Source organism: Dromiciops gliroides, chromosome 4 (assembly GCF_019393635.1).
Source record: "Dromiciops gliroides isolate mDroGli1 chromosome 4, mDroGli1.pri, whole genome shotgun sequence".
Classification (NCBI taxonomy): domain Eukaryota; kingdom Metazoa; phylum Chordata; class Mammalia; order Microbiotheria; family Microbiotheriidae; genus Dromiciops; species Dromiciops gliroides.
The window spans coordinates 65,750,707-65,777,601 of NC_057864.1; the positions used below are offsets into that span (position 1 = coordinate 65,750,707).

Genomic DNA, 26,895 nt, shown 5'->3' on the forward strand with positions numbered 1-26,895 from the left:
GAAAATTCACTTCGTCACAATTCTGATCCATTAAATTCCTTCTAACAAATTAATCTGAATATATAGTCCACCATTCCCCAGAGTCAAAAGATATAAACAGGTAGATCACAAAAAGAAATAAATTAACAAGAACTACCTGAAAAATTATTTAAACTCTCTAATAATTAGAGAAATAGTCATTATAAACAACTTCTGAGACATATAACATACCCATATAATTGGCAGATAGTTAAACATTTTTTAATTCAATGCTGGTGGAGCTATGGATAAATAGGTATGTTATATTATTGGTGGAGTTTTGAACTGACAGCAATCTTTTTGGAAAAGCAATATGGCATTACATAATAAGAAACAAACCAAGTAACACCCCAAACCCAAACCATTTATTAAGCACCTACTGTGTGCTGGGCACAATGCTAGGCAATGGGGATAAAAAAAGGCAAAAAAAAGCAATAGGTTCTGCCTTCAGCAAGCTTCTGTGTACACATACAAAATCTACAATATAAAATGCAAGGTAATTTAGGAGGAATCAGCAGCTTATGTGAGAGTGATGTCTGAACTGCCCTTTGAAAGAAAGCAGAGGAAAGGAAGGAAGGAAGGAAGGAAGGGCTTCCAAGCATAGGAGAAGCCTATACAAAGGCACAGAGAAAAGCAAAAGGCCAGTTTGGCTGAACTACAGTTCAGTGAATTAAGGGGAATGACAGGGAATAATTAAATAAATTAATAAAAAGGAATAATTAAAGGGAACTACAGAGTGAATTAAAGGGAATAACATCTAATAAGGTTTGAAAAGTTAGGTGCATATACTTGAAATGCCAAAAAGGAGTTTACATTTTATCCTAGACTTAACAGAAGCCACTTGTGTTTACTGAGCAGGCATGTAAAATGTGTTCCTTAGAAGTTATCTTGACTCCTACTGATCCAACTACTAGGATTATATTTTAAGGAATTTTTTTCTTGAAGAAAAAAAGAACTATGAGAAATAATAGCAAAAACAACATTACTAATAGCAAATCACTGGAAGACTGTGTTCATATGAAAAAATTGTGGCCTATCAGTGCAAAGAAATACTGTTGTATCTCAAGAAATGACAAATATGAAGTCACGTAGTAAGACCTGTGTGGAGTAGTTCATAATCAAAGAAAACAATTTACACACAGAAAAATTATAGAAATGATATAAGAAAAAAATTACAAAATTCAAAAAAATACACGAGTAGAAAAGGTCATCCTAAAAGGGCACAAATGAGTATGATCTTAATGAAATTCATAACAATAATTGTTTCAAACTATAATACAAATTTACAGTTGTGTACATTTTAAAACTGTATTTGAATGTTTTTGTTCTTAATCATCAAATCTCGATCCACACACACATGCAGAGATTAAACGGACATTTATACTACTTCTTCCTTTAGAGTGGTGACACTACTGTTACTGGAGAAAAGATTTTGATCTTGACAGAGTGTGGGGATCTTATTTAGTTAGCGTTAAGCAGTAATAATTAAAAATCTTTCTAACCATAAAAGAATCCTAATGAAGAAAATAAGTGATAAAATCAAATTATGACCCTCAAAGCCTCAGAGCATGTGTAAGAATAACCACTTTATTCAGTAATCCAAATTTGACCTGCAATTAATATGTGAAAGTCTCTCTGCCTAAAATTCAAGAGATAACAGTAAGCTAGCTCTATATGCACATCTGATAGTCTATTTAGGTTTAAAAGTTAATTATAACAACAGAAAACAGAACAATAAAAGCCTCTTTTCCAGATTTCACAGCCTCTGTAAGATATTACTTGATGCACCAAGGAATTAACTCCAGAACTGGGATATTTGTGTCAAAGTTGTTAGGGGCATCCAGGAAGAATATTTTGACAGAAGTAACCATGTGAGCTCAGAGTAGTAGACAATAGACTTTAGGGAACAAATACAAACAATGATCAAATCTTCTGTCCTTAAAAGTAAATGTTGGAGGCAGCTAGGTGGTGCAGTGGATAAAGCAACGACCTTGGATTCAGGAGTACCTGAGTTCAAATTCAGCCTCAGACACCTGACACTTACTAGCAGTGTGACCCTGGGCAAATCACTTAACCCTCATTGCCCCACCAAAAAAAAAAAAAAAAAAAAAGTTCATCAAAAGTAAATGTCTACCTTACAGCAAGGCTTCTTTTTGTTCTTGCAACCCCTTTTTGGCCAAGAAATTTTTACACAACCCCAGGTATATAGGTATATAAAGTAGATATACATAACCTTTTACTGCTGCCAAATTTTTCACAACCCCCACATTTAGTTACATGATCCCATATGGGGTCGAGACTAAGAAGCTAGACCTTAGAGAGCCGTTAGAAAATGAAAGTTATACAAAATATGAGTTATTTGCTTTTCAAGTAATTAAAGCTCAAAGATAAGTCAGATATAATAAGGAACAAAAAGAGACTTTACCTTGTCAATAATGGACTGCATGTGAGATTTGTGTGACTGGTCTCCATAAAGAAGAGAAGACCACTGGTCTGGGGCAATGCGCAAGCCTGCCTCCATGGCAATCTGCACTATCTGGGAGTCATGTTCCCGACGAAGAGCTTCATATGTCCTAAACTCCTCCTTCAATTGCATTAAGGAGGAATCTTCATCACGTTTTGTCACCTGAGAAAAAACATACAACAATCAATAGACACACAGACACCCTCCCCTCCAAACTGAATGAGACAAAAAAGCCAAGCTGAATCATGGTACATTACATATGCACAAAGATACATAATACATAATAACCAAAATTCTAGTTGTGACCACCCTACTACAAAATGCAAACGTTACATTCATCCTTCTGTCTTCAAGAAACTTGTTTTTTTCAAATATCGTGGTTTCATAAAAGTTTACACTAGGAAGAATGAATAAGTTATAACCAAAGGAATTTATTGGTGCCAGGGAAAAACTATTTCAAGAGGAATTAGTGCCAAGAAGGTAAGAGAACTGCCATGGTGTATTTGTTACAAAGGTTTTGGTTTTCATCTTTTTTGAATGGAGGGAGCAGGATAAAATAAATGCTTATTAAATGAAAAATCAAGCATTTATAGAGCATTTTTAAGATTTACAAAGTGCTATATCATTTGATCGTTTTAAAAGAAAATTCATGTTGACATTTTTACTTCTTAACTTGATTAAATTGTTACATCCTCTTCACCAACTGAATTAAACTTGTCAAAGCTTTAACAACTCAACAAGACAAATCCCAAATTCTAGCAACACCTATACTGAACAAATCTCTATTTCACATGCAAAGAACAGTTTTAAATACAGATAAAGTTACTTTTTAGTAGAACTGATGGGTGATATTTTAAAAATGTTTCTGTTCTACCAGACCAAATCCCATTTTAACAAATATCTCATAGATAGAAAGTTCTATATAGCAAAAATTTCTAAGACCTAGTTTGGTCAATTATAAGCATTATTTTATATACTGTCCTATAATGATACAAAAAGTGAAGACTTGCAAAGATGATTCAGGCAGTTTTGCTTCATTTAACATTTCTGCGGACAGAAAGAATAAATGTTTCTTGAAACTTGGCACCCCATTTATAGCAGTTTTTTTTACCTTGAAACAGGAGGCTCTGTACAATAGCTGAACAACATGTCCAATGCTGGTTTTTGAGGCCTGAGGAAATCGTGGCTCCAATCTTTGCACCACAAATAGAACTAAGACTTTCCGAGACAAAGCAGATCCATCTTCTAAGGCTAACAGGACCAGCTTCAGGGCTTCTTCCTGCATTGCTGGAAAATCAGGTAAAAAATCAAATTTTATTCTGAGCTGTCACAGGAAAATTCTTTTAGGCTCTAAGATTTGAGAGCTGAGTATAGGTGTCACATTCTCTCCCAGTCTGGACAAAGCTGTAAATGAGATAGGGAATAGTAAAATCTTAAGATCAGTAAAGAGCATTAGATGTTAAATAAATTCCTTACTCTATGCATAAACCCTAGGAAACAAAAAAGAACCCAAAGACCAGCAATAGCAGTGGGGTGTGGCAGGTTTATTCACACAATCATCACCTTTGTAGAAGCATTCCTGGGATTCTAACTAGAGTTAAGAAGAGAAAAGCAGTAGCAGAACTATGATCAAAGGGAAAAAATCCAAATTAATGAGCCCAATCCAATTCCACCCTAAGCAGCCATGATGAATTTTATGTTGTACTCCCAACTTTTATTTCTACTTCTCTGGACTAGGTTTGGTAGCAATTGCCTGGTTCCACTTGTGAGTGAGATTTTCCTCACCCCTTAGTTATAAGAGATTTAATATAGTTATAAGTGATTTAATTATGATAATAATCAGCATATTAACTGAAAAATTGTGATTTCTTATATTTAGATATCTTATTTTAATTGTATTAGTAGATTAAGGTTCTTTTCTTTCTAATTAATAATGTCAGATGATACTTTCCAATGTTAAGCATTAAGTAATATCAGAAGATACAACAGTCAGCAATACTATATTTTAGAAACCATGAATGATAGGCTTGACTCAAGGGGGTCATGCAGCAGAATTATGACCCTGCTGCCACAAGAAGACTGCTAAGAGTACTGGAAAATGCTGACATCTGTCATGTAGGCAGTTTCCATATTTCCTAAGAAGATGCTTTAATTTCAGATACTTTTAATTAGTGTGGCATAGAAGCATTCAAGCTCTGTAGGGGTATATAAGGGGTATAAAAACCCATTGATTCTGTAACTCGAGGTCTTTCAGGTCCAACCCCGGACTGACCGGCTTGATTGTGAAATAGGCCCCCTCTCACTAAACCCTAGGTTCTATGGCTTGGAGACTTTGCTGTTTCTTTTCCTTTGCTGGACTTAGAAATTTTTGCAACATGCTTTCCTGCCTAGGCAACTGCTTCTTAGGGCCAAGTTCACTTATTTTTATTATTACCTCAGGGTTCCTATCTTGCTATATCATAGTAACAGCCATCTTTTCTGGAATTCATACTGCAGAAAATTAAGTTAAAATAACTTCCCTAACCAACCTAATTAATTTGCAACTCAGGGGTCATCTAAAATAAAGGAAACAAATTGTTTTTGTTTTCATGGTCCAGTACAGAATTCTTCAAAGGAAAAAAAATTGTATTCTTATTCCTAATTACTTATTATTCAAATATGTTGTTGGTGATAAGGCAACAAGAGTTGTATGGGTAGCTAAGCAAACCAAACCTAAAGCCGTTTCTCCTCTTTAATCAGTCTTATACCAATTTTGATAACAAAGATTATTGGTATAGTAATTCTCCATGGGGAGGTAGAGAGTTGAGAGGGAGGAGTGGGGTGTGTGTGTGTGTGTGTGTGTGTGTGTGTGTGTGTGTGTGTGTGTGTGTGTGTGTGAGAGAGAGAGAGAGAGAGAGAGAGAGAGAGAGAGAGAGAGAGAGAGAGACAGTAGTGGTGCTATCCATGGAGACCTTAGGTTATGTTAAAGACTCCAGCTTTCCCAACTCATCATTGGGAAAATTTAAAACAAAATTCATTCACACCTAGTACATGCTGCTCAACTGTTGAGTCATTCAATTATGTCTGACTCTTCGGGATCCCAAGGACCATACCAAGTGAGGCCCATCTATCCTCCACTATTTCCCAAAGTCTGTCCAAGTTCATGTTCATTGCTTCCATGATACTATCTATCCCTCTCATCCTCTGCTGTCCCTTTCTCCTTTTCCCTTCAATTTTTCCAATCATCTGAGTCTTCTCCAATGAGTCCTATCTTCTCATTGTGTGGTCAAAGTTTTTAAGCTTCAGTATTTGTACTCCCAATGAATAGTCGGTTAATTTGACTGACTGATTCAATTTCCTTGCTGTCCAAGGAACTCCTATTACTTTTTTTATTTTTATTTTTTTTGTGAGGCAATTGGGGTTAAGTGACTTGCCCAGGGTCACAAAGCTAGTAAATGTTAAGTGTCTGAGGCTGCATTTGAACTCAGGTTCTCCTGAATCTAGGGCCAGTGCTCTATCCATTGTGCCACCTAGCTGCCCTCGTATTGCCTTTTTTAAAAAAAATAGCAGTACCATTCATTATTTTTTCTGGTCTTATGGTTTCTTCTCCAGCACTCCACAATTTGATGTTCAGCTGTCTTTATAGACCAACTCTCACAGCCATACGTTACTACTAAAAAAACTACAGATTTGACTATATGGGCTTTTGTGGGAAAGGTGATGTCTCTGCTTTTTAGTATACAGTCCAGATTTGTCAGAGCTTTCCTTCCAAGGAGTGTCTTTTAATTTCATAGGTGCAGTGATCTTTGAGCCCCAAAATATGACACTACTTCCCATTTCTTCTTCCATTAATTTCCAGGAAGTTTTTTTAATGTTAAGCTTCAAGCCAGCCTTTCCACTCTTTTCTTTCAACATCAAGAGACCTCTAATTCTTCTTCACTTTCTGCCATCACAATGGATCATCTACATTTCTGAGATTGTTGATATTTTCTCCTGGAAGCTTTTAAATGCTATCCCACACATAGATAAGAATCAGGTTTTCAAAGTTTGAACAATTAAGTACAACTACTAATCTGGAAAAAAAAAAAAGCTGCTGCTGCTGCAAAGAACAGATAAGCAATAATAGCAGTACTGAGAAGTGGCAGGTGATATCACTGAGAAGTCTCTAAAGAACTCCACAGCAATATGAATGGGGTCTGCTTACAGAGACAAACAGCTTTAAATACTTTAGTACCATCAATATTACAACATAGTACAGTAAATGTCACTGAACAACTGAAGAAAGAGTAAAAAAGCAAAGAAGTACCTAACAAACAGTAAACAAACTCCATTCAAACTGAGTAAAAAGTGTGAGAAAAGATTTCATATTTAATAGGGTTAAACCTGGTTTTTGCAAAATTCCAATGAGTGGAATAACTCCATCTGTAAAATATTAAGACACAAGCCTCTGGAAATCTATCTACATCTAGCAGTCCTAGACAAATTTTTAAGAATAGCTAGCAAAGATGGCTGATACCCACATAACCTCTCTGCATCATTTACCTGGTCCAAGGAACTGGCAGCCCCTGGCCCTGACTGCTGCCCAAAGATTTGAGGAAAGTTGTTGAGGATTCTGGTGCTGGAGGATTAGTTCTGTGACAGTTCGTTCACCCAAAGATCGAGCTGCCCTCATGGCACGAATCCGACCTTCTTCTTCCACTAGTTGGCAGTGGACTAACGTCACCAATTTCCTCTGCATCGGGCGGCTCAGAACACTCTGAGTGGTGCTGTTCAGACCTACTCCTTTAAAAGACAATATACAAATTAATCTAAACTTCAAATTAGAAGGTAATCTAGCGATCACAAAACTGATTCTAACTTTAATTCAGTGATAACACAGTTAGGAATTCTATCCTAAGACTGTCAAACGCCACTAAACTATATATCGCAACTCACTGATACCACCATTAGCCTTTCACCACAGAGATCAAAAAGGAAAGAAAACCATATACACACAGGACTGAAAATGAACCACTGAAAGTAAGATGAGGGCGGCCTCATGATGCCAAATAAGAAATAAATGTTTGGATATGGCCAAAGTGGGAATTTGTTTTACCTAAGGTTTTTGTTATATACACAAGAGGACAGATGGAAGGCCAGAATAATTTACAGACCAGTAGATTGGATTTGAAATTTAAGTGTTTAATTTATTATGCATATTCCATAGAGACTCACAATTTCACGTATGTATATGAAGATGCCCATTTTATTGGTGGAAAAGTTCCAAATTTAAAAAATTTAAGGAAAAAAAAGCCCACCTGTATCTTAAGGGTGTTATAGAAAATGACTTAATTATACAAAAATATTCTTGGTGCTTTTGCAAAGTATCTTTCTTGCTACTATAAACAGTGTTAAAAAACAAAAATACAGTAGATGCCCACTGATTGAAGATAGCTAAACCAATTACAGTACATGAATACAATGTTGTGGTACAGTAATAAGGGAGTATTACTGAGGCATAAAGAAAAATAGTAAGAATTTAAAGAAATATGTTAAGACTTACATGAACTGACAAAGTGTAATGCAGGGAAAAAATATATATGACTTTAGTACTGTTAATGGAAAAAAACAACAAAAAACATAGATCACAACTCCATTATTATTACCAAGCCTGGTCCTGAGGAAGAGGTAGGAAAATATTCCTCTCTACCCCTGCAGAGAGGAAAGATGATGACTGTGGAATAGTGCATATACTGTCCGTTTTTATGAGTCTTCCATATTTCTTATATTCTTCATATTCATCTTTTCTTGTGGATCAGTTTAGCCATTGCCCAAACATTTTGTAGTAACAAAAAAACTGGAATAACCCAATTATGTGAAATAGTGTAAAGTAATAAGCTCTTATACCTTTTAAAGATGACAAATCTGATCGATTAAGAAAAAATCTGGAAAGTACATATACAATAACTGCTACTACATATAAAATAACAGTAAGACTTAATAGCAAGCCCACAGAGAGATGATAAAAGACTGTTACTGCTATTACTGTGTGCATGTGCACAGTTCAATGCCTACCCCTGACATATAACCTATGTGACCGTGTATTTATCACTTGACTTTTCAGGGCTCTAGGCACTAATAAGGGACAAAAATTAAAATAAACAAATTAGCCAAATGAATATAGAGACTTTTTTGCTTTTCTCTCTGTATGCTTAGCACCTTACACATTCTCTGGCACAGTTAAATGCTTGATAAATATTTGATAATTGGGAGAGGAAAAAAGTAGAGAGAAGATTGCATAGGAGCTCATCAAAAATCATAATTTAAAAAAATTAATATATAGAAAATGGAAGCAAGATTCGATATAAAGGATGACAGTAACAGTGAGGCCTGTGATGATGATGGTGATAATTCTAACACCAGCAGTGCTACTAAAGCTCAGAATGACCAGAATGACATAAGACTAACAAGGAATGCTAAGGACAACAAGAGTAGCCATTCTTTTCAAGCTGCGTGTGTGTTTGGGGGGGTGGGGGGGGTTAAGATCCATCAATTCCACAAATATTTATTATGTGACTACTCTTTGCCAACTGCTGAGCTAGGTGCTTGGGGATCACATATAAAAGTGTGTTCTGTGGGGCAGCTAGGGGCAAAATCTTTCATTCTCATTTTATTCGACTTTCTTCACAAAGGAGAATAACATGTTGACAAGAAAAGTGAGAACAAAAATGGGTAACAAGGAAACACAAATTAAGTAGGAGTACCTTACTGCCCTTGATAAATTTATATCTCTAGGATTTATGGAACCATATCCCCAAAACTTGAAAAAGCTGACTAGTGAATCATTTAGGATTTTTACAGAACTGGAAAAGAACAACTACTGTTCTGATTTTCAAGAAAAAAGGATGACAATGGAGCCTACAAAAAAAACCCAAAAAAACAAACCAGGCTAGTGAGGTTAATGTTGAACCCAGAAACTTTTAGAAAACCTTATTAAAGGGGCAGCTAGGTGGTGCAGTGGATAAAGCACTGGCCCTGGATTCAAGAGGACCTGAGTTCAAATCTGGTCTCAGATACTTGACACTAGCTGTGTGACCCTGGGCAAATCATTTAACCCTCACTGCCCCGCAATAAAAAACAAAACAAAACAAAAAAAAACACAACACCTTATTAAAGGGATTACTGGGACACCTATAAAAGCCTGATGATAAAGGTGAATCTGGAAAATATGTCAAAGAAGACCAAACCTCATTTTCTTTCTTTTTTTTTTTTGTACAGGGAATGACTACAGCATGGGACAATGGCTGCAAAGTCAGATGACAACTCCTGCCTTTTGGGAGAGACACTTGATCTCCCTGGTTCTCAGCAACCTTATCTGGGTCTCTACAGTAACAACATTTGACAAATACCAAGCTAACACATTAGGTGACTGAATTGCAATTCCAAAAAGAAAAGATTTTTATGGCTGGATCACTGAGTCAAATTTAATAACACGAGTAATAAACCCATGATCTTATAGTTAGGTTAAAAAATTTAACTTTCCAAGAAGAGAGAGGCATCGCTACACAGTAGATAATCTGAAAAAGAACCTAGGGTTTTGGTGAGGGTACTACAAGCTGAAACAAAACAATAAAATGTTATATAGAAGATACAATAAGATTCAAAGTGTTCAGGGTAAGGCTATTAAATCTTAATTGTACTCTGGCCTGGTCAATACTGTTATCTAGTTCTGGGTGACACATCTCAAGAAGGAATTAGTTAGTAGGAATGAGGAAAGTGACAAAAGGAAAAATGCTTCACAAATGATATGAGGATCAGATGGCTGAAACTAGGATGCTTAGAACAGAAAAGACTTAAGAGGGTGAAATAAAAGCTGTCTTCAAAGGAAAGAAAGAAGTATTAATTAACCACTTACTACGTGCCAGGCACTGTGCTAGGAGCTTTACAAATATCTCAATCAATCTTCACAACACCACTGTGAATTGGGTGTTCTTTTCTTTTTTCTTTCTTTTTTTTTTTTTTGGTGGGGCAATGGGGGTTAAGTGACTTGCCCAGGGTCACACAGCTAGTAAATGTCAAGTCTGAGGCCGGATTTGAACTCAGGTCCTCCTGAATCCAGGGCTGGTGCTTTATCCACTGTGCCACCTAGCTGCCCTGAATCGGGTGTTATTTTAACATCTCCATTTTATACTTGAGGAAGCTGAGGCAAAAAGAGATTAAGTGCCCAAGGCCACAAAGTTCATAAGGGTCTGCTTATAAATCTAGGTCTTCCTGACTCCAGGCCCAGCATTTCATGTACTCTCTATATATGGTGTCATCTACCTATCTCAAGTATCTAGCTGAAAAGGCTATAACATTCGAGAAGAATATGAACTGTTCTGCTTGGCTTCACAGGGCAAAACAAAGAAGGATGGAAAGAAGCTACAGAGAGGTGGCTTTCAATGGAATGAATCACCTCATACAAAGCTAGAGCCAACACATTGGTTGATGGTCAGAATCCTCCAAAAAAAAGGTCCCTACAGTCTTGCAATTTAAAATTAATTGTTACTAGTGTTTTCTAAAAATTGTGTTGTTCAATGGGTTTAGGTTTATTTAAAAACATTAAAATATGAAAAAAAAATAGGTCATCTTTAAGACTTTTAACTAAAATCATTTGGAAAATGAAGACAGTTACCATTCTTCCTAATATTCCTCTTGAGAGGAATGTGACTAATTGTAGATGACTCACCTCTTGCACTGCTGAGTGGTTTCAAATATAATGCTAATTCCTCTACACATTTCTTCGCTTCTTCATAATGTTTTGTATCTTCTACCCCACTACACAAAGTAATGGGTTGCTGCTCAGGGACCTGCACATCAAACAGGACAGGTTACCTCCTATATTCTCATGCCATCAACCCCAATCAGCTGACCATTTCAGATACATACAACCAGTCTTCTTAAAAGTGGGGATGTACTAACAGGAGCTGTGAAATGAACTTATCCATCAACCGTCCACTGTTTACCAACCCTGTGACTTACTAGAAAAAAGCTACCCTTCCCTTCCCTGACCACCACATGATCTCCCCCATTAGAATTAGGAACAGTTTTCACTTTTGTGCTTCTATCCTCAGTGTTTTGAACAGTGTTCAATGTGTATTAACTGACTAATAGAGTCTTTTTCTTTCATTTCTCTATGAAAAGGAGAGGAAGAAAGTCCAGAAATTCTGAAATCCCATTCACATATGGATTAAGACTGTCTAAAAAACATCCATAGAAAATGCTAATGTGACAATAGCAAGACTTATACAATAGTTCTACTTTACTATAGGACTATTTTGCCTTGAGATTTTATTATTCCTTTTTACTGCACTATCACTGATAAGGGCTTCCACATAATCTTTCTTGTCTCTTACATACTACATACAATTATGAAGTGGGTTTTTTTATTTCAATTCAACAGGCAATAATAGAGGCTCAAAATAAATGGTTCTGAAGTTGGTAGAAAAAGGGCTGGAAGACATCAGAAAATTTCACAAAGGAGAAAATATCTGAATGCTTGTTACAAACATTTAAAAAGGGATTAAAGGGAAGGTTATTTCATAAAGAATGAACAGAATAAACCAGAAGACAGGCAGAGAAAAGTAGAAGGCTTATTTGGAGAAGGGTAATGAGAATATAAGAAATAAAACTTTTTTTAAGCTATTAACTTATTTACAAGGCACTCTGCCAAGTAACAGTGACACAAAGACAAAAAGAATAGCTGCTATCCTTATGGATGTACAAGTTGGAGAGGTGGGAGCATTACCGTAAGAAAGAGAAATAAAAACAAGGTATATCCCACTACAGCTTTGGGAAGAAAGAAACAAACAAAAAGGAAGATTTGAGACTGGTGGTAAAGGAAAGATTACACTTGAAGCATTAGTTTTAGAACAACAGAACCTCCACGAAGGACAAAACACTAGTATTAAAAGGAAGGAGTGAAAACCCTAAAAGAACATTCTATTACCTCAAGAATATAGTAAGAGAACCACTTCAACATGTTCAGTGAGTTATGGTGAGTAATTTAGTGTTTGATAAACCCAAAGATCCAAGCTTTTGTGACAAAACTCGCTATTTCACAAAAACTGCTGGGGAAAAAAAAAGGCAGGATCTAGTTATAGACCTTCGTACTGTATACCAAGATAAATTCAAAAGGGTACATGATTTACACATAAAGGATGACATAAGCAAATTAGGGGCGCGTGGAATGGTTTAACAAACAATATAGAACATTATGAAATGTAAAATGGACAATTTTTATTAATATATAAAGAACTAAGTAAAAATTGTAAGAATACAAGTCATTCCCCAATTGATAAAGGGTCAAAGGATATGAAGAGGCAGTTTTCAGGCAAAGAAATCAAAGCTATCTACAATCATATATGTAAGAAATTTACAAATCACTAACAATTAGAGAAACGTACATTAAAACAACTCTGAGGTACCACCTCACACGCATTAGATTGGCTGATATGACAGAAAAAGAAAAATGAAAAATGTTGGAAGGGATGTGGGAAAACTGAAATGGACACTAATGCACTGTTGGGTGGAGCTGTGAATTGATCCAACCATTCTGGAGAGCAATTTGGAACTCTGTCCAAAGAGACATCAAACTATGCATACTCTTTGACCCAGGAATACCACTACTAGTCTATATCCTAAAGAGATTTTTTTTTAAAGGGAGAGGGGGGAAGAAAGGACCTATAGGGTAGGCCAAAAGTCATAAAGGGGTTTCAATATTTAATAACTCCTTTATTTTTTGTTTCTAATTTACAATACCATAGCATCATATATAGTATATACAGGAAATAAAAATAATTTCCAAAAACTTGTTAAAACACCAGACTCCTGGGGCAACTAGGTGGCGCAGTGGGTAAAGCACTGGCCTTGGATTCAGGAGGACCTGAGTTCAAATCCAGCCTCAGACACTTGACACTTAGGTAGCTGTGTGACCCTGGGCAAGTCACTTAACCCTCATTGCCCTGAAAAAACAAACAAACAAAAAGAAATCTCAACACCCTCAACAAGCTATCATTCATCTAACACTTAGAATTTTCTAATAAGAGGCACTCGTTACCTCTCAATTTCATTTTGGTATGGCTCTAACTGTAAGAAAGGTCTTCTTCCATCCCCCAAAAGAGAAAAAGACCTATTTGTACAAAAATATTTATAGAAGCTTTTTTGTGGTGGCTAAAAATTGGAAATCAAAGGATTGCCCATCAATTGGGGAATGACTAAACAAACTGGTATAAGATGGTGATGAAATATTATTGTGCTATAAGAAATGACAAACAGGATGACTTCAGAAAGGCCTGGAAAGACATGTATTATAGTGAAGTGAGCAGAACCAGGAGAACATTGTGCACAGAGACAGCAAGATTGTTTGATGAAGACTTATGAACAACTTGACTTCTCAACAATACAATGATCTAAGACAATCCCAAAGAACTATTGATGAAACATACTATCTACCTGCAAAGAAAGAACTGACATTGACGGAACTAGCTGAAGCATATACTTTTTCATTTTCTTTCATTATTTATTTTAATCAATTTTTCTTGTACCAAAAAAAAAAAAAAAAAAAAAAAAAAAGGTAATGTTTTACATAATCATACATGTATAACCCATATCTGATTGCTTGCTGCCTCAGGGAGGTGGGAGGGGAGCAAGGGAAGGAGAAATAAAAATTGGAATCCAACTGTAAATAAAAATGTTTATTACATTTACGTGTGTGTGCATGTGTGCGCGTGTATATATATATATATATATATATATATATATATATATATATATATATATATATATATATATAAAAACATGTTTGTTTACCAAAAACCCAAAAAACTTCGGGGGCAGCTTGGTGGTGCAGCAGATAAAGCACCAGGCCCTGGATTCAGGAGGACCCGAGTTCAAATCCAACCTCAGACACTTGACTTGTACTAGCTGTGTGACCCTGGGCAAGTCACTTAACCCTCATTGCCTCAGCCTCCTTACATCCACTTGATACTGTTCTTTGGGCCCCAGAGAAGCGTGACAATCTTTTAAAACACCTAAAGATCTCTTCTGTAGGCTAAACATTCCCAGTTCTTTTCAGTGCTCCTTTTAGGACCTTTTCAAGTCTCTTAATATCTGAAAATCTTCCATGGGAGATGTGGCTTATTAATGTTCCTCCAGAAACATGGTGCCTAGAAGTAAACAGAATTATCGAGATGAGGTCTAACCAAATTCTAACCTAATTCTAAACTATTATTAGCTTCTTGGATAGGCACTATATTACTACTTACGAAGCTAAATTTGCATTTAATGTCATAGCAATTGCATCCAAATGATGACATAGGCTTGCCAAGCAATAAAACCATCTTTTATTTTCACTTGAGCTATCTATCTAGTATTGTCTCTCTCGTAGGGCACTTGTGCTATTATTTTTTTTTGCAGGGCAATGGGGGTTAAGTGACTTGCCCAGGGTCACACAGCTAGTAAGTGTCAAGTGTCTGAGGCCGGATTTGAACTCGGGTACTCCTGAATCCAGGGCCGGTGCTTTATCCACTGCGCCACCTAGCCGCCCCCTGTGCTATATTTTTAAAACAAAGCAAATGAGGTTTATAAAATCTTATCTTTTTAGATTCTGTACATCACTTGAACCTGTCAGCATCTTCTGGAATTACAATTTCATTATTCTATGTATAAATTATTCCTGACAGCTTTATTCAGAAAGTCCAAGACCTAGAGAATGACATTAGAGACCTCCATCCTGGCTAGAACTGATCAATTCATCAATTAACAATCTTTCAAGTTAAACTGTTCAACCACATCCCAAACCACTTTATATTATTATACAGCTAGTTTATCTTCAGCTTATTGTGAGTATATATACAGTAAGAAAGTTTATTTATTCTGTTACCTTGCTGAAATCCAGGCATACAAGTCAAATAACAATTTTTAAAAATGAGCATGATTTTGTTCTTAAAATCTTCCAGCAGAGCAACTAGAACAATGAAAAGCCTTCAGTACAAATTATGAGGTTCAGTTAAAGCAAATGGAGAAATAAAGGGAGTCATAGAAGACAACAGTCTTAGAATTATTTGGCCCGGAGAGTAGAACTGGAAGGACCAGGAAGATGCAAATAGGCAAATTTAGGATTTATGTCAGGAAAAACTTTCTGACAATTATGACTCTCTAAAAGTAGGATGAGCTACCATGGAAGACTGTAGCTTTCTCTCTTTACAAGTCCTCACACAAAAAAAGTAAAGGCTGGTTGAGCACTTCGTCATCTGTCATAGTGTGAATTTCTTTTGAGGTACAAGTTGAACTGGCCACAGATGTCTCTTCTAACTGTAAAAATCCATGATTCCATGATAACCCCGAGGGCTCCCACTGTGTAGGGAAGATGAGGCGGAATACTGAGAGGTCCTCCTAGATCCTCATTACTCACCTGGACTTCACCACTATCTCCAGAAATTGGTTTTCCTGCACAATCATATTAAGTCTGCAACTTACGCTTCTGTAGTGCTCCCCTGATTTCTGGTCTCCTGCCTCTGATTGACGGTAGAGGGTGGACATCAGAGAGCTTCAGGACTTCATCATGGTCCCTACCTTGGGTGCCCTATCTATTCCATCTCCTTTTCAGATTTCTTGTGTGTGCTATCTTCTTGTATTAGACTGTGAGCTCCTTCATGGCAGGAGCACTACAGAAGCATAAATTTTAGAGGAACTTTCCTTCTCTCTTGGCATTCTTTGGAGGTATATGCAAGTCATAGTAATGCTGGGTCAAAAGGTCTCCAGGTTCCGTTTTCTTTTTTCTCTATGGATTCTACAATTTTCTATGAGTTGGAACTAAGCTTTCCCTAGAGGGCACTTCCCTCCCACAGACCATCCAATATCTCTCTCTTTATCACCTTTGCTGCTCTATAGGAATTGGGTTTTTTGTTTTTGTTTTTTGGTGAGGCAATTGGGGTTAAGTGACTTGCCCAGGGTTACATAGCTAGTAAGTGTCAAGTGCCTGAGGCTGGATTTGAACTCAGGTCCTCCTGAATCCAGGGCCGGTGCTTTATCCACTGCACCACCTAGCTGCCCCCTCTATAGGACTGTTTATCCAATTGCAAATCATTTGGAAAATAGGTATTCTTTGTCTACTTGTTTTTTTCTTGGGTCTAGCCCTTCTAAGGCCACCCTTCTTATACTGATTATGGATACCATTCAGGAGGCTCTGTAGAGTTGTAGGTCCAGTCCTATCCCTTTCCTATCATTTGAAGTAAAACCTGTTATTTTTAATTAGAATGTTTTTGTTATAAGTGATATGGAGCATTTTTACATAGTTCTTATTAGTTTGCATTTCATCTTTTGTACTTATAAAGATAATAGCTAGTATTTATATAGTGCTTAAAGGTTTGCAAAGTACTTTTACAACTATCTCACTTTATCCTCACAACAACCTGGAAGGTAGAGGCTTTTATTATCTCCATTTAACAGATAAAGAAACTGAGGCTGACAAGTTCACGTGACTTGCCCAGGGTCACAAAGTTGTTAAGTGCCTGAGGTTCAAACTCACACCTTCCTGATTCCAAACCCAATGTTCCAGCCACCCTGCCACCTAGTTGATTTTTATATATATATGTATTTTCTTATTATGTTCATTAACTTTTTTAAAACATTAATTCAGCATATACTTATGCATTTCTTCCTCCAGTTAAATCGTAGGCTCCTTGAGAATAAGAAAAGTTTCATTATTTTATGTGTATCAAATTCCAGGACAGGACTGTTGCATGTAGACTATATATATTATAGACTGTTATCCCTTTGATACAAGACACAGCCAATCTTTTTTCTTCTGACCATACATTTTGATATCCTTTATCCCACTTCTGACATGTAATTCTTCATTGACTTGTAATGTGATGTTAACTTGCTCACTCACAACCCAATCATACCCCTCCCTCCCACTGCCTTTTTGAGCGACCCTAAATTTCAATTATAATAAATGATGATGACACCAATTAGCACTCACACAGTACTTTTAAGATTTGCAGTGCCCTACATTCATATTATTTGAACCTCATACCATGTGCTACTATTTCTCAGATGAGAGACTGAGAGGAGGAAAGTGACCTGCTTAGGCCATACAGCTAAGTGTCTGTGGTAGGATGTGAACTTGAGTTTTCCTGACTTCTAGTCTACTAAGAGACCCAACTGCCTCTAATTGCGGCTCGCTACTCAAAGCAGAAGATTCCTGGGGGTCCTTTCTTTCTGTAACCTCCTAGTTGTTGCTACTGTTTCTGATTCTACATTCAACTGATTCTCCAACTGCAACAAGTGCACAAAAATGTCCGTGCTTTAGGTTTGGCATGGTGATGAGACTGATCCTTTGAAGAGTAACTCTACTAGGTGCAGTTAGTACTACACAAAAATTTAAAAGACTAGGATATTTCAACCAATATAACAAAGATTAATCCTTCAAATGAGAGCATATGCACAGTACATACTTTAACTGTACCTGTCAAATATATTTATTATCATTAATTTTTTCCTTCAAACACAAAGAGAAGAGAATGGACACCATGACACTGTAGTGAGTAGCTTGTCTTACCTGAGCACCCACTAACTGCAGCAAGGGCCGAGTTCACAGGCAGGAGCTCTATGTCGGTGTTAATAGTGGTCTGGTCGAAGGGCACGCCTTGCGGTGAAGCTTGTTCAGGCACATCTTTGCAGACAGTGTGGCCGCAGCCGAGGCTGATAGGCTTTCGAATCGTTTCGTCGAATGTCTGAGTGCAAATGGGCAGGAGAGGAAATCCGTCCATTGCGGAGCTTGTACAGGCATTGCTTAAGTAATTACGATTCACAACACAAAAATCTAAAGCACAGATTCCACTGGAATCAAAATCTTTCAAAAAAAAGTTTGTTTGTTTTTTAAATATCTTCTGTAAATACAGTCAGCACATAGTGTGAAATATAACCTGGAAAAAGAAAGAAAAAAGGTTGTGTTGAGTTTGAGAATTTTTCAGTTCTGTATTTAAAATTCTAACCATTCCATTCTACTTTAAAAATCCAGATTTTGCCATTTTACACCATGTTTATACATGTCAGAACTTGTTGATATATTTGTAACTTCATAAGATCACAGAATATTGAAGAAACATTGACAGATCATCTTCTTAACAACCTCATTTAAGGAAACAGACCCAAGGACACGTAGAAAAAGTCATTTAAATGGCAAAGTTTGGACTAGAACAAAATTTTCCTAACCTTTCTATTATACTGTCTACTCAAATCGTTAAGGTTTTTTTTTTTCTATTTTAGGATAAATCCTAAAACCAAAGATTAAAAACTAAAATAAAGGGAGTTTTATATTTTTATTTTTCAGAATTCCACATTTTTCCTACTCTACAAACTGAAAATGGACACCATCTTGCAATACATGGGCTACTATAACTAAAACAAAATTAACTGACACTCATCTAAATCATGAAGAACATTTGCAGGTAAAAACTGCTTAGTTTTTGAATGACAGAATGATCCATAAAGAACATAAAACAGTTCAAGCCAGGGGTAGAAATTTGGGTTAGAATACAATAGGTAGGAGTAATAAGGACACATATACAACGGTGATAGGAAATAATAAGGAAGGTAAGGATTTAGAAGGTTATTAATAAAACAAAACTATGGGGACAGCTAGGTGGCACAGTGGATAAAGTACCAGCCTTGGATTCAGAAGGACCTGAGTTTGAATGTGGCCTCAGACACTTGACACTTACTAGCTGTGTGACCTTGGGCAAGTCACTTAACTGTCACTGCCCCACCCATAAAACTACAAGGAAGTTACTGATCCCCAAAGCTATTAAGAGTTAGGGGGAAAAAAAAAACAACCCAAGAGTTAGGGGAAAAAAAAGAATATAGGAGTATTTTATTCAACAATCCAAAATCAACTATTGGGGTAAGTTCTTAATTTGACAAAAACTGCTGAAAAACTGCAGAACATTCTGAGAGAAATTAGGTTAGATCAAGCTCTCTCATAGATCTCCGCCCCCCCCCCCCACCCCAGCAAATGAATATGGGACCTAAAAAATAAAAGGTCATGTTTCAGAAATTAGATAATAATCTTGGCACAAGTAGTACTTGACAAAAATAGAGAGACGATCATAGAAGATAAAATGGGACGATTTTGATTATATAAAATTGAAAAAACTTTACATTTTACAAAGAAAATACATCTTTATTAAAGAGGATGGGGCAGCTAGCTGCACAGTGGATAAAGCACCAACCCTGGAATCAGGAGGACCTGAGTTTGAATGTGGCCTCAGACACTTGACACTTACTAGCTGTGTGACCCTGGCAAGTCACTTAACCCTCATTGCCCTGCCCCCCCCCCAAAAAAAAGAGAAAGAGAAAGAAAAAGAAAAAGAAAAAAAAAGAGGAGACGAAAAATTACAAGGCAGAGAGAAGCAGTGAAGGATAAAAGTAGTCTATATAAAGCTTGGCAAGATATCCCAATTAGCAATGTCTTTTTTTTTTTTAAGTGAGGCAATTGGGGTTAAGTGACTTGCCCAGGTCACACAGCTAGTTAGTGTTAAGTGTCTGAGACCAGGTTTGACCTCAGGTCCCCTGACTCCAGGGCCGTGCTCTATCCACTGCACCACCTAACTGCCCCTAAACAATGTCATTTTAAGGATATCAGGGATGAAAATGAAAGGTTATACGAAAGGTAGGAAATGGAGTAATGAGTTGTAACAACTATTGCAACAAGCAGTTTTCACCATTAAGGATAATGGTACCACCACACATGGATCCTGCCAGGAATCTCTGAGGTACTTTTAGAGTATTAGAGGACAAGGAGCAAACCAAACCAAAAAAAAAAAAAAAACAACAAAAAAAACCCCCAGAACTACATTAGATCAAGTATATAAAGAAAAGATTTGTGCTGGAACTGCTTTAATTTCAAGAACCTACAAAGGAGTGGAAACACTGGACTTTATTAACAACAAAAGGGGGCACACCCCAAGAGAATTCTAACTATCACCTATATACCTAACTCTTCCAAGTCAGTGACCATTTGTTAAGCACTTATCAATGGACAGTTGTTGAGCACTTACTATGTGGAGGAACTGTGCTAAGCACAGGGACTACAAATAAGTGCAGGGAGAAAACAGTCCCTGCCTTCAAAAAGTTGACATTATAATGGAAGATGACACATACAAGAGAGCTGAAAGGGGGTGGGGAGAGAGTACCTGGCCTGAATAGGTATGGCAAATAATAGAGTGCTATGACCTGAAGAGGAAACCCTTCATGAAGTCACCTTGACAGGAAATGAGTGCATCCTTGATGAGGCTTTTGTAAAGACGGACCACATCTTTGCTATCTCACAAGTGACCAAAAGATGCAGAGATCTATTGTGCTTATTTTTTATTGATTATGAAAAAGTATTCAACTTGATAGGACACGTCCGTTTTCAAAGTGGCTCCAATCCATCTACATTATCAAACCATTCAGGATTCCTTGGAAGGTGTAACAGAAATAACCCTGCCCAATGATCCTCTGCTAACAAACATCAAACTTAAACTTCCTCCCACTGTGATGGGATGCTTGTTAATAAAAGACAATATATTGACCTACATCAAGACCAAAGATGCTGAAGAGCCTCCTGGTCCCCAAAACTATTAAGAGGTTGTTTTAAAAAAAAGAAAGAATATAGCAGTATTTTGTTCAACAACCCCAAATCAACTATTGAGATATAGATAGATGGAGAGTGAATTAGGAGTCAGCAAGACCTAGATTCAAATCCAAACTCAGACACTTACTGGCTGTGAGATCCTAGACAAGTCACTTAATCTCTGACTCATTTTTCCCAACTATAAAATGAGTATTAGAACAGCACCTACTTTTCAGGGTTGTTTTCAGGGCTATTGTGAGGATTAAGTAAGATATTTGTAAAGTACACTACCTGGATTATAGTATGTGTGAGTGTGCACAAGCACCCACAAAGAACGAGACCTAAGTTTTCAGACTTTAACAAGGGGAAATTTCCAATGGAGATGGACTGGGTCGGGGGGGTTGTGCTGATGAAGAGAAGATAAGCAGTAGGAACATTAAGACACAAGTTCAGAAAATGAGACAAACGAGCATGGCAATTACTGCTATGTCAAATTGTAAGATGTACTTTTCAACTCTCATTTCTGTCCTTATTTGAGTTTTGTTCACTGGGAAAACAATCACCCACCTTTTTTTCAACAAAGATTCCAGGGAAGAGGATCCCAAATCCAGACAGCAGGATTACAGAATACAGAGGGAATGTACAAGACTGTGACGTTAATGGCAGTCAGGCCGGTTTAGCTGGAGTGGGGAAAGGTGCAGGTCACCCAAAAGGTAAAGACACATGCCAGAAACGGCATGAATTTATTAAGCAAAGTGAAAAGAGTAAAACATCAGAGTTAGGACCTGAAAAGGTGATGGGCCAGGGTTACAGATTAGAACTAGAAGAAGCTGTAAGAATCATGTAGCCCTACTTCCTCTGATTGGTCAGCTGTTCCTCCCAGAACTTCATTTAAGGAGGGGGCCGTCGCTTCACTCCCCTCTAGGCTGAAGCTGACTCCACAGGCTTTTCTCTACTATCCCAACTGAATAATCCCCCCGACTCATAGCATTTAGCACAATATATGGTGGAGTAATTAAGCACTGTTTACTATTAGCAAGAAAGTAAGAATTACTCAGCCACTCACAAAGACACTAATTGTCTAAACTTGTTACTAGCACAGTACACAGTCTAGGTACTACAGGTGGTCCTTCTCCTTAGTTGACCATAGATCTTGACCTGGAACTGGATAGTGGAAAGAGCCTCAAGTTGCATCTATTCCGCATATAACCTATCTTTCAATGGTGCACAACTCAGATCTCTCCAGTTTCCTGCTTGCTGGAATGTTCTATGCCAATGCCTTGAAGCCAAACATTATCCAGTGTCCACAGACCTCTGTCTCCCAAGCTGACATGGACTAGAAATGACTCATTGCTGAGTTTTCTAAAATTTTGTGGAGGACTTGTGTTGGGAAACTAAGTTAAATTTCTCCTCCTACATAGAATCTTGGTTCTGACCCCACACTGTCCATGAACTTAAAAAATACTTAATTTTGATAACTGGATTTTCAATGTCTGTTTTTCTTTGTATCCCTATATATTTCTTTTAGCATTAAAAACATGATTCTGAAAGGGGGTTCACAGGTTACACCAGACAGCCAAGGGGGTTCATGACACTCAAACAAGGGTTTAGAACCCCTGCCTAGAGGGAGAAAGCTATGATGCCTTCATAATTTAATCTTCTTTCCCACTACATTACTTCTACCAAATGTGTTCTTCATAAAAGACCTATTTCACAAGTTATAACAACCTTCCACTACTAATTTATCAGAAATGTTTCAGGAAATTTACAAAAATGAAACAAATGAAAATGCTTATGTCCCAGATATTGAACGAGGAGGATTCAAAATCCAATAGCAGAAGATAAGACAAGGTCAGACTGAATTTGAGAAACACCAGGTGCTGTCAGTTACCCAAATTACTCAGTGCTGTGAGTCCATCTCATTAGCACTAAAATGGTCACTCAATACTACCATTTCTTTTCTTTTCTTTTTTTTGGTGAGGCAATTGGGGTTAAGTGACTTGCCCAGGGTCACACAGCTATTAAATGTCAAGGACTGAGGCCGGATTTGGAACTCAGTCCTCTTGAATCCAGGGCCAGTATTCTATCCATTGTGCCACCTAGCTGGCCCCAATACCACCATTTCTAAAGACCCATGGCAGGTGCAACCCCATATTCAGTTAAGTCACCAATGTGGCAATCCCATCTGATGGGCTGCTCTTCCCCTTCTCTGTCCATATTAGCAAACATCTCTGCCAGTTTTAAGCCTTCACCTGAAGTAGCACTTTGATCTTTTAGGAAAAAGTAGAAGTCTTTGGCCTAGAGTCCTCAAAAGCCTCTGCAACTCTGCCCCTTTGAGGGGCCCTCCTCCTCTCCTCTGCCTTCTTGACCCCTGAGTCTTCTCAGCAGCCAATCAGTTTCTCTACTTCTCCTTATTCTCAGCAGCAGCAGGTGGCAACAGAGAGCAAGTAGTCCAGCCTCTCATAGGCCGACCAATTCGCCCAAGAAGCGACAGAGCAGAGACAGTGTTACAGGTGGCTCTTGGACACAGTTCTGAAATCTGTTTTCTTCCAAACCTTTCTTGGTTCAGCAACAGGGTTCTCACTACAAGCAATTTGACTTTCGATTATGGTAGTAACCAAATTGTTCATCTTTCTGTACTTAGGTAAAATAAGGAGAACAGCTCTAATTCCCCAGTCATTAACCTAACAGTTCTTTAAATATGTAAATGCAAATCGCTGAAGCCAACAATCTCCACTCCCTCAGATGTTCTATGGCTTGGTCACTTACCAATAAGCAACTGGCTGCCTCAGAGCAGAACTTTGAGCAAAAACTATTTATGAGCATATGTACTGACTGAATTATGACCATCCCAGAAAGAGACCTTTGGTGGAAATAAAAGTTACTGCTGTTGTTGTTTCCTACCCTCTGTGACCTCATTCGGGATGTTCTTGGCAAAGATACTGGAGTGGTTTGTCATTCCTTCTCTAGCTCATTTACAGATGAGGAACTGAGGAAAACAAGGTGACGTAATTTGCCCAGGGTCACACAGTAAGTGCCTGAGTCTGGATTCGAACTCAGGTCTTCCTTACTCCAGGTCAGCACTCTATCCACTTCACCACCAGGCTGCCTCTTAGGTCCCTTCCAACTCCAGAACTGGAATCTCAAGATTTATATTAATTTGGGGGCAGCTAGATGGCGCAGTGGTAAAGCACTGGCCCTGGATTCAGGAGTACCTGAGTTCAGGTCTGGCCTCAGATACATGACACTTACTAGCTGGTGTGACCCTGGTTAAGTCACTTGGCCCTCATTGCCCTACAAAAAAACAAAACAAAACAAACAAACAAACAAAAAAGATTTATATTAATTTGACTGGCAAGGCTATTGAGAGTGAAAAGGCTTGACTGTACATGCGGCATGCAGTGGAGTCTGGTCCTACTTATGTACCACTGGGCCATCTAGCTTCTGTGGAAAAGTTATACTCTACACCTAATAGAAATAAAACAGCAAATCACATCTCTTGCACATGAATCTGAATCTGAGAGCACTGTTGAATGAGTTGATCTTATTCTGTGGCAAATTGGTTTAGAAACAGGCAGTATATATATATATATATATATATATATATATATATATATATATATATATAAAACTTCTTTTCATGACAAAATGAGGACTTTGGAATAGGAGCCTGATTTTTTATTGTCTTATTTGCTGTTGGGGGTGGTGGCGGGCTAGCTTTCATTAGGGGAACAAGACAGTAACATGCCTATATATAGTACTGCTTAAGAGAACAGATATATGTTTCAAGGGACTATGCTAGGCACTGAAACAGAAAGATCAAACTGAAGCAGGCCTTTAGCTGTTTGAGCAGATGGGGGGGACTAAGTGAGAGAACACATGTAGACAATAAACAGAGCAATTAAAGGTGGAGGATATACTAACAAATGGGGAGGAATCATGCAAGTGGTGGGGGGCAGCTAGGTGCTCAATGGATAGTGCCAGCCCCTGGAGTCAGGAAGACCTGAGTTCAAATCCAGCCTCAGACACTTACTAGCTGGTATGCCCCTGGGCAAGTCAATTACTCCTGTTTGTCTCAGTTTCCTCAACTGTAAAATGAGCTGGAGAAGGAAATGGCAAACCACTCCAGTATCTTTGCCAAGAACATCCCAAATGGGGTCACAGAATGTTGAACACAATTAAAACAACTCAACGATAGCAACTGCTTTTTAATTTTCCTTTTCAGTTTCAAGCATCAAAGCTCTCTTGGAATTAGACATAGTTCAGTCAATACACGTGTTCATAAGTCTTCTGCTATCTAAATAAACATTGGGTTTGAGATAATGACTCAATTGAGAAGCTCTCATAGAACCTGCATTGTCTCTAATTTAAGCATGTACATTTTGTTGTTGCTGCTGTTGTTTTGTTTTTGCAGGGCAATGAGGGTTAAGTGACTTGCCCAGGGTCACATAGCTAGTGCCAAGTGTCTAAGGTCACATTTGAACTCAGGTCCTCCTGAATCCAGAGCCGTTGTTTTATCCACTGCACCACCTAGCTGCCCCCTGTACATTTTGTTGTGATGCAGACACTAAGAGCTGTAGTTAGTTCTTTAAAATACAATTTATTCATTTATTTTAAAGTTTGCTTTTTAAAACTGAGTTTCCAATTCTCTCCCTCCAGTCTCTCCCCCATTGAAAAGCACACAATATACCAATTATACAAGTGAAGTCATACAAAATATGCTTCCACCATGTTGCCACCACAAGAAAAAATAAGTGGAAAAATCTGCACTCCTTGTAGATAGCATTTTTCTAGATGAGTCCTTTGAAATTGTCCTAGATTACTTGTACTGATTAGAGTAGCTAAGTTAACTGTAGATATGTCTACCACTCAGAATTTGCAAGGAATTCCAACTTCCTGATGTAATACAGATTAATATCAACGTTTTCCTGTGTTCTGACATCTTTTCAAGTGCCCCATAACCAAGCAAGTATTAATAAACAAAAAATGCTTTAAAAAAATCAGGATTCCCATTTTATCCAAGGTTGTTTCACTGAATGAAATAAATATTTCATATGGTTCCACCAATGCTTTAACTGAATCACAGGATCACAGGATTTGGGGCCGGAAAGGACCTTGGATATCATGGAGACCAACCCCTTAAGGGTTAGAGATGATCATAAAAGATAAAACAAACTTTTTAATTACATAAAACTGAAAATGTTTTATTGAAACAAAATCATTACAGCTAAAGTGAGAAGAGAAACTGTTAACTGGGGATAAAAAAAACCCTTCAAACCAATAAAGGTCTGATATTTAAGGAATACAAATACATAAAAAGAGCCACTGCCCCAAAGATAAGTGGTTAACGATCCAGACAGGGACACCTTTCAAAATAAAAAGCAAACTAGCAATAACCAAGATAACATTCCAAATCATTAATAATAACAATTAGTACCTAACAGTAAGAAAAATGTAAATTTTAAAATTTCACCTCATATGCAGGAGGTAAATGACAAAAGATAAAAATGCTTAATGTTGGATGGGCTATAGCAAAAAAAGGCATATTAATGCACTGTTCATCAGGCTGTAAATTGGTCCTTCTGTTCAAGATAAGAAGTTGGAATAATACTAAGAAAAAATCATTACCAGAATTTCCAGACAAGATGGTTGTCTGAACAGAGGTAGACAGTCCAATTCTCCTACATCTATTCCAATAAAAACCTTAAATTCACACACAGTACTATACAACTCTGACCCCATGGACTACATACAGCACATCAAACAGAATAATGATCAAGAAATCCAACACAAA

General features: G+C 37.4%; 1 protein-coding gene across 1 annotated transcript in view; it reads right to left on the reverse strand.

The window, feature by feature from the left end:
* The window catches only part of RC3H1 (ring finger and CCCH-type domains 1), a 74,551-nt gene that overhangs the window by 32,346 nt on the left and 15,310 nt on the right, over positions 1-26,895 (reverse strand). The window contains 9 exon segments of the mRNA XM_044001845.1: positions 2,444-2,644; positions 3,594-3,769; positions 7,004-7,243; positions 11,169-11,289; positions 18,045-18,068; positions 18,070-18,122; positions 18,125-18,161; positions 18,163-18,230; positions 18,233-18,411. Of these exon segments, the coding sequence (XP_043857780.1) occupies positions 2,444-2,644; positions 3,594-3,769; positions 7,004-7,243; positions 11,169-11,289; positions 18,045-18,068; positions 18,070-18,122; positions 18,125-18,161; positions 18,163-18,230; positions 18,233-18,275 (963 nt within the window). The 5' untranslated portion in view covers positions 18,276-18,411.